Consider the following 13,086-nt stretch of genomic DNA (forward strand, 5'->3'; position numbering starts at 1 on the left):
GATCGAAATATTCCATTCAATCTCACGATTAGAAGATTGTCCAATAAGGTAAATTAATAAGAGGACCGTCCCAACTAAAATATTTGTTAATTTTAATTTATTTTTCATGAATCTAACCTACATTTATATCTCTTTTATATTGTCCTTAAGAAACCATTAATTAGAAGAGATTTTGGACTATTTTATTCTTAATTGTGCTTTAAGATATAATTTTTCTTTATTGAATATTTGTTCTGTTTTTTGTGCTATCTCAATCTTCAAAAATACTTATTATAATGGATAAAATAGGAAAATTTAATTATTTTTAGAAATGAGATAGATAATTTGAGACGAATCTTCTATTGAAAACATTCCAAAAGTAATTTAAAAAGCAAAAAGAGAATGGAAATATTGCATCGTCTAGGGGCTCCTAATCCCAGAGAAATTTGGATTTGAGTATTCCGATTCCCATTAAATTGCTGAATCCCAGAGGAATCAGGTTTTAGCAATTCCGAATTCCAGAGAAATTTGGATTTGTTTTTCTGTATAAAAATCTCATTTTGGCGACACAATTCTGTATTGAAACCGAGGTTAATTTTCTGTTTCAATTCACTCTATAACCACAGCTTCTGAAATTTGAGTGAATTTGATTGTGATTATGGTGAAACGTCTACGGAAATTGTGTGATAAACGTGAGCTGTCTGAGGATATCAAAATGGAAATATTACATCGTTTGCCTTCAAAATCTCTAGCTAGGTTTAAATGTGTATCCAGGAGCTGGCGAAAGTACATTTCTGATTCATCTTTAAGTTATAGCTGCCGTTCACGACGATGGAGGCCTCAGCCCGAATTAATTGGTATTTTTTATCAAACCCGAAAACTTTCCAAAATTGGCTTCTTCTCCGAATCAAAGGAATCATCATTGAAAAACATTGATTTAGACGAGTCAGTTAATTTTCTTAACAGGAAAGTATATATTGTTGCATCATCCAATGGTTTTCTTCTTTGTACTAAACATAGAAGAAGCCCTAGGGTTTATTATGTTTATAATCCTGCTACGAGGCAGCATTTGGCTTTGCCTAAAACTCAAATCTGCATGGAGAACGGCACAGCTGTTGGATTTAGCTGTAAGGTAGACGACTCTGATAAAGACGTCATCTCCTTTACTATAGTTCGTTATGAAATACCTCGTCGTTTTGATAAGCTACAGTTCAGTGTAACAATAGAATGTTTCTCTTCTGAGACAAATGTGTGGACTGCCAATAATTTAACTCTGGATGTACCTCTTAGATTAAACCCTTTTAATTGGGATGGGATATTTAGATCAGCTGCAGCAGCCGGTGTCATTGATGGAGTATTTTGTTGGCTTGATCAAGGTGGACAGATCACTTTTTATGATAGTGTCTACAAGTGTTTCTGGACTTTGGAATTGCCTGAAGAGATGGTGTTCGGAGAAAGTTGTTATCTTGGATTATCTGGTGGGGCTCTCTATTTTGCATTGAATTGTGGGGATGCCATTACCGTGTGGCGCCTCGAGAGCGATATTCGTAGTCGAGATGCAGTAGTATGGGTTAGGAAGTACGATGCAGAAGTCGCAGCTACAGTGATGCAATGTCCGGAGGCATTTGGACTTGGAGGCGACACTCTCCGTGTCAAGGCTTTCGGGCTTACAGGCTCTCTTAGTGTTGAGGTGCGGAACATGGTTATTCATCCTGCTGTTCCTCACATCTTTTATTTGGAAGTAAGAGGCAAGGTTATTTCTTATGACTTGGAAACGGATATTGCACAACTTGTGTATGATTTTGGAGAACCTTGGTGGAAAACACAGCACTACAGATTATTTGCTTATGAGTGGCATCAATGGCCACGTCTTCTGTAGACTATGGATTACTCGTCTTGGTTATTGTCTAGTATTGATTTGTACTTCTTTTAATGACAATTTCTGAGTATTCTATGTACTTCAAACTTTGATTTTTTTTTTATGGACTTCTTTCTTTTTATTTATGTTAAATCATTTATTTGATCCTTGATTGTACTCTATCTTGAAAATTCTAAAAAAAAAAAAAAAAGACTAGAATCAGAGCCTTAGCTTCTAACCAATCAAAAACAAAATGAAACAGATGAGTCTTAGCTTCGTTTGAGACTTATACTAAAGGAAGTCATGGCTCGGAATATTCACGTATAAAGTTGGATGGATGAAGATCTATATATAGTTGGAGGGGAATGGCCAATTTTGTACAAATATCTTTCTCTGTTCATACTTTTTAATGCTTTTATTCCACTTTTCTCATTTTATTCGTTTGGTGCAAGGCTCCAACCGTTGGTACAGATTCATGCCTTTGGTTTTTTCTCACAATGGAGGTGAGTGTAATATCTCAAACTAAGGCAAGTTAGTGTTAACAAAATCAAAGCATTTCTGTGTAAGTTGGGGCAAAATGTGTATTAACCCAATATAATATAATGCATCACCTTCATATGAGTAGATTGAAAACATAATAATGCCTGATGAAGGAAAACACTATGTTGGTTTTCCTGTTTTATAACGATTTTTTAAACTTTGTGGTTCAGTAGACTATCATTGTCAATGAGGAATCTGAGAAAAGTTTTTTTTTGGTTCTTTGAGGCAGTTGATGAGCCATCAACAAAGCCTCTTGTTCTTTGGCTTCAAGGAGGTCAATATCTCATTCCCAAGTGGTGAAGTTCAGTCTGCTCTATTTGGGATCAGCTAGTGCGGTGATCAACCTTTTAGCAGCCTCACTCCTCGAGATGGATTCTCTGATTGTGGTCCAAATGATTCAAGGTAAAGCAAAGACTCCTTGGCAGCTCAAGAAGGCAGTACAGCTGATTCAAGACTAGGTAGCTCAACGAGGAATACAAGTTCTCCACTGCTTCAGAGAGGAAAATGGGACGCAGATGCTCTGGATAAGCACGCGACCACGATCCCAGGAAGGAAGATATTTTGGAGGGAGGATGAACTACGAAACAAAGCTAAAGGACCATTGGTTCTAGGGAGGGTGAAAGCAAAGTCTGTTTGTGCTTGATTCTATTTGCTAAAGTCATTATAACTTGCGTCTAAAAAAGGATAGAGCACTGAATGAGGATCTATAAGATACTGGAACGTTTAAGGCCATCCGTTAATCAATCTCAGTTTTAGTAAATTCCATTTAATAGAAGATTGGTAAGCCTCTTTTGTGCAAAAAGCCCTTTTTTAGGATATGCGCATACATATATGCTTAAGTTGAGTTCCAAAATACAGCATTTATAAATTTGTAACTGTTTCAAGATTCATTTTGCTTGGTGGTTCCTTGTTTGGTCTTTATCTTCATTTTTTCATGGTTTGGGAATTGCCAGAACGTTTTTAGAGAAGTGCTGCAAACAGTAGATTTGACGACCGGATAAACATCAGAGGAAATATTTGTAAGTCAGTCCTCACTATTTCTATTGATACTTTGAGAAGAAAGGATTCGGTATGGTTTTTCATGATGTTGATGTCACTACTTGCTTTTACCCTTACTGTGAATGTGTTAGTGGTTCAATGCTTCACATTCTCTTGGAAATGCTGCAATGTTTTTACTTTCATGTTTTGCATTTGTCTCAGGACATTAGCTTTTGGCAAAATGCGACGAATTAGTTCGCTGCACAGGAACAATAAATTGCTACTGAAAATGTTCTGTGTGACATTCATTTGCTTTTCTCATTGTTTTTTGTATAGCCACACAGATGGGTCACTGTTTGCAATCGTAAGATAATTCTTCACAGCTTTCTGGATGGTCTATAGTGGCTCAAGCAGGGTTGATTGCATAACTCAAAAAATTGCACGGTATGTGCACCTAGGTGTGGCCTAGTGGCCAATGAAGCGGGTGAGAACCGGTCTCAGGTTCAAATCTCAACGGAGGCAAATACTAGGTGATTTCTTTCCATCTATCCAAGCCTTGGTGGATAGAGTTACCTGGTACCTGGCAGGTATCCCGTGAAATTAGTCGAGGTGCGCGCAAGCTAGCCCGGACATCGCGATTATCAAAAAAAAAAAAAAAAAATTGCACAGTATGTCCCCAATGGGACTGATCTTGGAGGTGTGTCCCCGTTTTTTACTGTCATAGCAAAATGTTCATGGTTTTTTCTTGAACACTAGAGTTCTTCAATATTTAATGCTTGAATTTCTTATTTGGTGGTGAAAAGTAAAAGGTTAACAATCCATTATTGTTAAAATCGTTTGAATATTATAATTTATATTTAAATTTTTAGTTGAAATACCGATTTAGTGATTTATTATAAAAAGCCCAAAATTCCAGTGTTGGACTTTAGGAAGTGTTGAAGAAGACAAAGTGATCTTTTTGATTTGGTGTTATTTGACTAAATTGGTGATTGAGGATTGTTTGTATTGGTATTTCGAAGCTTTGTTTTAAATTTGATATCATTTGGAGCAGATTTGGGGTTGTGTTATCGAAATTGAAGTTGCAAATTCGAAAAACACTTTGTTAAAATAACACAAAGAAATTATACCAATCAGATAGACTTTAATGAACAACTTAGCATATAGATAGAGTAAATATAATATAAGCTGTACGAGAAATGCTGAAGAACAATAACTAAGAGCAGGTTTAGCTGTCATTTTTAAAATATGGTCAATTTTAGGGACATTTGGCTAAGACCAGCCCCTTACAAGGTCATTTCTGTCAATCAACCTGCATAATTAGTGAATGCTACGTCCTCCATCTTGTACGTAACTATAATAGTTTCTCAAGAACCTGCACACTATTGAATGTGGTGATATGGCAAAGAAATGCTTCGGAGTTCCTAAAAATAATAGCACGTAAAATGTATATTTTTTTGTATATTATTGTATAATATACATACTATACATATTTTTTTTATATTCGGCTAGTAATTATAATTATTTTTTGGCTGATTGGTCAAATGTATAACTTGTCCAAGATTCTTCCGCTTTTAGAACTCGTTTGGCCATAGATTTTGACAAAATAAATTTGGGTTTTATTTGGCAAATACATGTTTGGCCATAGATTTTGCTTAAATTTTGGCAAAATCCCAAATATAACTGGTTTTGGGCTAAAATATCACTATTACATTTTTAAAAAATTATCCCAAACTTTTTGTATTTTATAAAAGAGTCCACCATTTATTATTTTGTAACAATGTTGTTTCGTCCTCTCGACCATCTGATAGTGTATCATGTAGTTTATTATAAAAATGATAATTTTGTACCAAATTTATTTATGTTCAGGACTATGGTTTGCGATAATATAATGAATGTTATTGATAATGGTATCGTTGGGTATTTGTAATAGTTTTTAGAACTTGTGGGTATAAGTCATGTTTCATGTTTTTTCAAAATAAATTTGGGAAATATGTTTTGAAAACTGATGTCCAAACACATTTTCATCTTCAAACCAAATTTTACCCAAATCAGATTTTTCAAAATAAATTTGGGAATCTATAGCCAAATGTTAGCTTAGTTAAAGGTAAGTAAGCTTGGACCGAGTGTTGGGCTAGCTCGGTTCTCGACTTGGCTCGTCTCGTTTCAAAAGAGCTCGAGCTCGGCACAGCTCCATTCCGGTCAAAGCTTAGCTCGACTTGGTCAAACTCAGCTCGGTCAAAGCTTCAGCTCGATTGCCTCAGTTAATCATGTAATTCTTTTTTATTTTACACATGAAATCTACTTTATGTACAACTTGAACTGTAATTAAAATTATTTGTTTAAGAATTCAATGTTTAATGAGTTTCAAAGTAGTACAATTTTATTACTTTGTTGTTAGACATTTTTCTCCTCTAACTAGAGTTTGATTTAATGTTCTATATTTAATTTAAGCAAATGCAAATTTAAGCTTTAACTTATATTAACAATTCATATACTTTAATCGTATTTGAATTCAATTCTCGATTAGAATTTTGATTATTATATTCAAATGTGCATAATTCTGAAAGAAACGGTTAAACACTAGTAAAATAATAGATCAAAAATTGAAATTCAAGAAAGATTTTGTTTTATACAAAAATTATTTTTTGTATTTCTTGCTCATGTGATATAATAAAATTTTACTCACATTGTAACTTAAGCCTATTTATAGTAGTTATGTTAAGTGTGATTAACGAATTTAGACGGTATAAACTTTGATGAATTCAGTGTAACGACTAACTACAAAAATGAAATCAACTACAACTAACTAACTATAATGTAACTGCCTAGGCTAAGTTAAACTAACCACACCTAGTTGACTAGTCTATCTATGGTTAAAAAATGTATACTGAAAGCTAAACTATAAATAAAGACTGCATTCGTCCTCTTCCCCTCTCTCTTTCTCTCTCGAATCCAAACCCAGAAATACATTTGCTCTCCAGAATTGCTTCTCAATTTCATCTAAAATTTCATCAAAAGTTCAAAAGGGCTGCTTTTTTAACACTTGTTTACTGCTGCTCTGTTTTCAATTGCTCAACACTTTCTTTTCTTATTTCTTTCAATGGCTGCCAATGGTAATTTCATGAATCTTTTCTTTTTTATTTCTTTCTTTCTTCGTTCTCTGTTTTTTTCTTGTATATTGTGTGTGAAAGAGAGTGTAACGACCTGACCGGTCATTTTGAGTGTATTAGCCCCGATCCCCTATTTATTATTTTTTTCCGTATCTGTTTCTGCTTATATGACTTGCCGGGAGGTCTTGTTTTTGGTTTCAGAGTGATTTGGGACACTTAATCTCTCAAACAGAAGCTTAAGTCTTAAGATTTTGACCGTAGTCGGAATTGTGTGAAGACGACTCCGGAATGGAGTTCCGTCGGTTCTGTTAGCTCCATTGGGTAATTTTGGACTTCGGTGCGTGTCCAGACTGTGAATTTGAGGTCTGTAGCTAATTTAGGCTTGAAATGGCGAAAGTCGAATTTTTGGGGAGTTTGGCCGGGGGTTGACTTTTTGATATCGAGGTCGGATTCCGATTTCGGAAGTTGGAGTAGGCCCGTAATGTTGAATATGACTTGTGTGTAAAATTTGAGGTCAATCTAACGTGGTTTGGTATGATTCGGCATCGTTCGTAGAATTTGGAAATTTCGAAGTTCATTAAGTTTGGATTGGAGAGTGATTCGTGTTTTTGATGTTATTTGAGATGTTTTGAGGATTCGACTAAGTTCGTATAGTGTTTTGGGACTTGATGGTATGTTTGGTTGAGGTCTCGGAGGCCTCGGGTGAGTTTCGGGTGGTTAACGGATCATTTTTGAACTTTGGTTGATGGTTCATATCTGCTGGTGTATATTTTCTTGTTTCCTCTTACGCATTCGCGAGAGGAGCCTCGCGTTCGCGAAGGGTTAATGTGAGCTGGGAAGATTTTGTTCTTCGCGTTCGCGAAGAAGAGGACGCGAACGCGAATGTGTGGTCTGCGTGTGCATCGCGAACGCGTGAGTGGTATCGCGTTCGCGAAGAGAGATGAGGCAGCTGGGGACCCCAGGTCTTTGGTCTACGCGTTCGCGAGGTATGGGCCCCGTTCGCGATGAGTTGAGCTTGTAAAGCTTCGCGTTCGCGAAGAGTAAACTGGGTGGCAGTCTGAGTTGGCCTACGCTAACGCGAGAGGACGGTCGCGTTCGCGAAGAAGGAAATCTGGGCAGATAGTATTAATTTCAAAAATGAGGGTTTGAACCCATTTTACATATTTTGAGCTTGAGAACACGGAATTGGGCGATTCTTGAAGGGATTTTTGTGGAGTTGATTGGGGTAAGTGATTCCTACTTGGTTTTGATTAAATCCCATGATTTCATCTTTAATTTTATCATCTATTTTGTGATTTGGGGTGAGAAATTGGGAAAAAAGAGGAAGAACTCTTGAGTTAGAATTTTGAGGTTTTGAATGGGATTTTATTATCGAATTTGAGTAATTTTGGTATGGTTAGGCTCGTGAGTGAATGGGCTTTCGATTTTGTGACTTTTGTTGGATTTCGAGACGTGGGCCCGGGGCCGGGTTCGGGCCGATTTCGGATTATAATTTCGTATTTTTCTTGTGAAATTGATTCTTTTAGCTTATATTAATTACATCGTACTGCTTGTGGCTAGATTCGAGGCGTTTGATGATTGATTTGAGGGGAAAGGGCATTGCGGAGTAGGATTTTGCGCGGTTTGAGGTAAGTAATAGTTTTAAATCTGGTCTTGAGGGTATGAAACCCCGAATTTTTGGTATGATGTGACTATTTTGGAGGTGACACACATGCTAGGTGACGGGCGCATGGGCGTGCACCGTGAGGGATTATGACTTGGTCCGTCCTGTGAGACTGTAAAGTCGAATAGCCTATTGTTAATTACCTGTTCTCTTGTGTTATAGAAATTTGACTGCAATCATGTTAGAAATTATGTTTAGGCTATGTGATGGTACTGTTGGGACCCGCAGAGGTCGAGTACTTGTTGAAGTATTTGTTAATTGTTGTCTTGTACTCAATCATGATTTTACTTGCGTATCATATCTCAGTCTCTTCTTGATTCTTGTTGATACACTATGTTATTTTTGTTTGGGCTGATCTTTATGATTTCAGAGAGCCCGAGAGACTAGAGATGTTGGTGACTGAGTTAGGGTCAAAGTGTCGAGTTGTGAGCTATATGTATGTATATGGATTGGGTTGCACGCTGCAACGAGCCTTAGGGCTGTATATATGGATATCGGGTTACACGCCGCAACGAGCCTCCGGGATGTATATATATGGATCGGGTTGCACGCCACAACGAGCCTTATGGCTATTTATATGGGATCAGGTTGCACGCCGTAGCGATATAACGCTTGGGCTGAAGGAGCCCCTCCGGAGTCTGCACACCCCCAGTGAGCGCATGTACCTATTGAGTATGAGTACTAAGGGATGAGACCCGAGTGATTGAGCTGTTATAACGAGTTGAGTGACTGTTGCCCTGAGAGGTTGTACTTGCTTTTTCATTTGTTGATCACTTAGTTGCTATCTGTCATTGTCGTGAAATTTCTGAAAGATTCTATATCCGGATTTACCTGCACTTTAACTCAATAAAATTGATTTGATTTGAACTGTCGGATTTGAAAACATGTCTATTCCTTGCTGAAATTATTGAAAATGAACTGTATAGTATAGCTCGTCATTACCTTTTCAGTTCCTTATTTATTTATGTTACTTGCTGAGTTGGTTGTACTCATGTTACACCCAGCACTTCATGTGAAGATCCAGGTATGTTTGATCACGGAGGTCGTTGAGTTCGTGCGCGATCGAGTATCGGAGACTACGAGGTAGCTGGCGGCGTCCACAGACCTTGTCTCTCCTTCTATGTTTTCTTTCTTTTCTGTATTGATACTTAGACATTGTTTGTATTAGACTGGATATCTAGATGCTCATGACTCAGTGACGCCCCAATGTCGGGCTATTTTGTTTTCCGCACTTATGCTTTCGGTTTTACCCCATTTTTATGAAAGACTCCGTTTATTTTTAAATATATTAATTCATTTCTGTTAAATGTTAAAAGTGTTTTGGATATGTCGGCTTGCCTAGTATCACGATAGGCGCCATCACGACGGGTTAGGTTTTGGGTCGTTACAGAGAGAGAGAGAGAGAGAGAGAAACCCCACGTTAACTCATATACAGTATTGATAAAAGCTTCTGAGTTAATTTTCTCTGTTTTTTTTGTTTTGTGGTTGAAATAGCTGAAAGAATTGTTAGTCCCGCCAATATTGTTGTATTTGTAAATAATAATTCTGTAAAATATAAGTTATCGTAATGAAACAGTAATTAATTCGAGCCCACTGAATTCACAGTATTTCCTTAAGGAATTTAATCCCCTCCTGGTACCCAAGGTTATGGATTATTTCCTCCCAGGATAGAACGAATCACACACTGATGTAGCGGTACTTCAAACCCCAGTGTTTCAGCGAACACAAAGTTCGGTAGCAAATCACACTTACAGTTGCTTTGTTTGAAGTTAAAACAATGCAAAACAAATGAGTAGAAACTCAGAAAATCGTATGGAAATGCTAAGAGGAAGGAGTGCAATGTATAGCCAAAGTTGAGCGTTTTCACTTTGGTGTTTGTGTGTCTTTCTTCAACAGCTGATGCACATATTTATAGCAGTCAGCTTTGAAGATGAACGACCCTCCACCCTCCATTGTGGAGCATGCACTAGCTTGTTTGTGGAGCAAGCACTTGGCCATGGTGGGAAGAGCATTAGGCGGCTGCTATTGCAGGTGGTGGTCAATACACGGATTGGAACATATCCGTTACAAATACGGATAATCTTACATTAATATTTACTATTAACAAATAAATTTGGTCCAAAAAATTAATCAATCAATCGATCATTTGACCAAATCCAAATCCAAATCCGAATCCGAATCCGAATCCGAAGCCGTAGCCGAAGCCAAGCCGAGCGAGCGACGACGACGACGGCGCGAGGCTTGCTTTCTTCTTAACTCTTTAAGAGCTACAAGAAGAGCAATTATATATATACCCACCAAAAATCTTTTCCTCTTCCAATATGGGATAATGTCTCATTGTCAAGAGGGGGAAACTTAAAATTTTACTCAAAAATTTTATTTTTCCCTCCATTTCCCATTCACCCTCATTTTAAGACTATTTCATCTTAAATAAAAAACCTCAACAATCCCCCACATGAATGGGGAATGGCTATATCACGGAAGTATGCATGGAAAAACTGTGTGATTTGCAAGCAATGATTAATCGCATCTGGATAAGTAGGTATCCCTTTGAACTTTCCGTAGTGAACTTATGTCGGATATACTCGGTCAATCGGTAGATTTGATATCTTTGAACCGTCGATCTTTGGTGTATACCTAGACAACCATAAGTCACACAATCAACCCTTAACCATCTTTGGTTCTCATTGTTGTGTTCGTTTCAGCCATGAACACCGCCCGGTTTCATAAGTGCATAGAGAATTGGCCTTACAAAGTTCTCCTTGAAGCGGCTAACACTTCACACTTACATAGGTGATTCCTAAACGTGTCATCCTGTAGATACACTATTTGATATACCCCGTATCAAATTTAGAAATCATTAAAAAGCCTTAATACTTTATCCTTGGTACTGAACATTGTCTCATCACGAGAACGGACTAAAATTTTATTTGACAATGTTGAACCGTCATTAATGACTTTGTTTGATCTCCTTGAACCTAGATCTTAGGATCTCCAGTCTTCTAGGTAGAGTTACCGCCACAATGACTTGTTCTCGGCCATAGCCCCATTTCCCTTGATGATTTCTCAACTACCTCTCTAGTTAGGCCTTTTGTAAGTGGATCCGACACATTATCACTTGACTTTACATAGTCAATCGTGATAATTCCTCTAGAGAGTAATTGCCTAACGGTTTTATGTCTTCGTCGTATATGACGAGATTTACCGTTATACATAACGCTCCCAGCCCTTCCAATTGCCGCTTGACTATCACAATGTATGCATATTGGTGCCAACGGTTTGGGCCAAAATGGAATGTCTTTCAAGAAATTCCAGAGCCATTCAGCTTCTTCGCCGGCTTTATCTAACGCTATGAATTCAGCCTCCATTGTAGAGCGGGCAATACATGTTTGTTTGGACGACTTCTAAGATACCGCTCCTCCACCAATAGTGAATACATATCCACTCGTGGACTTAGAATCAGTTGAACCGGTGATCCAATTTGCATCACAGTATCCCTCAATCACCGCAGGGAATTTACTGTAGTGCAAGTCAAAGTTCTGGGTATGTTCTAAATATCCCAAAACTTGTTTCATTGCCATCCAATGAGATTGGCCTGGATTGCTCGTATATCGACTCAGTTTACTTATAGCACAAGCTATATCTGGTCGTGTACAATTCATGATATACATTAAGCATCCCAACATACGAGCATAATCTAATTGTGATATGCTTTGGCCTTTATTCTTTGCTAATGCAAGATTCACGTCAATTGGAGTCTTTGCAACTTTAAAGCCCAAGTACTTGAATTTTTCAAGTACTGTCTTAATATAATGAGATTGTGACAATGCCAGACCTTGAGGAGTCTTATGGATCTTAATTCCCAGAATTAAATCAGCAACTCCCAAGTCTTTCATATCAAACTTGCTATTGAGCATACGCTTAGTAGCATTTATGTTGGCAATGTCATTACTCATTATCAGCATATCATCCACATATAGGCAAACAATGACTATGTGATTTGGAACATTTTTAATGTATACACATTTATCACATTCATTTATCTTAAAACCATTTGACAGCATTGTTTGGTCAAATTTCGCATGCCATTGTTTGGGTGCTTGTTTTAGTCCGTAAAGAGACTTAACAAGTTTACATACCTTCTTTTCTTTACCTGGAACCACAAACCCTTCAGGTTGTTCCATGTAAATTTCTTCCTCCAACTCTCCATTTAAGAAGGCTGTCTTAACATCCATTTGATGAATTTCAAGACCATACACTGCAGCTAATGCTACTAACATCCGTATGGACGTAATTCTTGTAACTGGAGAGTATGTATCAAAGTAGTCTAGACCTTCTCGTTGTCTATACCCTTTGACTACGAGTCTTGCCTTGAATTTATCAATAGTGCCATTATCTTTGATTTTTCTCTTAAAAATCCATTTAGAATCCAAAGGTTTATTTCCAGGAGGAAGATCAACCAATTTTCATGTATGGTTGTTCAATATGGATTCTATTTCACTATTGACTGCCTCTTTCCAAAACAATAATTCGGAAGAAGTCATAGCTTCTTTAAATGTTTGAGGCTCATTCTCTAATAAGAAAGTCACAAAATATGGTCCAAATGAAGTAGACGTTCTTTGACGTTTACTACGTCTTGGATCCTCCTGATTACATATACTTTCTTTTGTTTCTTTCCGGGGTCGTTTAGATCCTTTACCAAACGACTCACATTCCTTTTTATACGAATATATATTTTCAAAGAACTCAGCATTATCTGATTCTATAACCGTATTATTATGAATGTCGGGATTTTCTGATTTATGAACCAGAAATCGATATGCTTTACTATTTGTCGCATATCCTATGAAAACACAATCAACGGTTTTCGGTCCTATCTTTACCCTTTTGGGTTTAGGAACTTGCACTTTTGCCAAACACCCCCACACTTTAAAATAATTCAAGTTGGGCTTCCTTCC

At 37.3% G+C, this 13,086-nt stretch overlaps 1 protein-coding gene across 1 annotated transcript; it reads left to right on the forward strand.

Moving 5' to 3' along the window:
- Positions 1-637: 637 nt before the first annotated feature.
- Positions 638-1,858, forward strand: LOC107808407 (F-box protein At5g03970-like). The gene has a single exon (XM_016632925.1). It carries the CDS (start codon positions 638-640, stop codon positions 1,856-1,858), a length of 1,221 nt encoding a protein of 406 aa, XP_016488411.1.
- Positions 1,859-13,086: the final 11,228 nt, after the last annotated feature.

Source organism: Nicotiana tabacum, chromosome 18 (assembly GCF_000715075.1).
Source record: "Nicotiana tabacum cultivar K326 chromosome 18, ASM71507v2, whole genome shotgun sequence".
NCBI classification, from domain to species: domain Eukaryota; kingdom Viridiplantae; phylum Streptophyta; class Magnoliopsida; order Solanales; family Solanaceae; genus Nicotiana; species Nicotiana tabacum.

Bases quoted from the DNA above. Each gene is read 5' to 3' on its own strand.
- LOC107808407 (XM_016632925.1), top strand. From the start codon at position 638: ATGGTGAAACGTCTACGGAAATTGTGTGATAAACGTGAGCTGTCTGAG.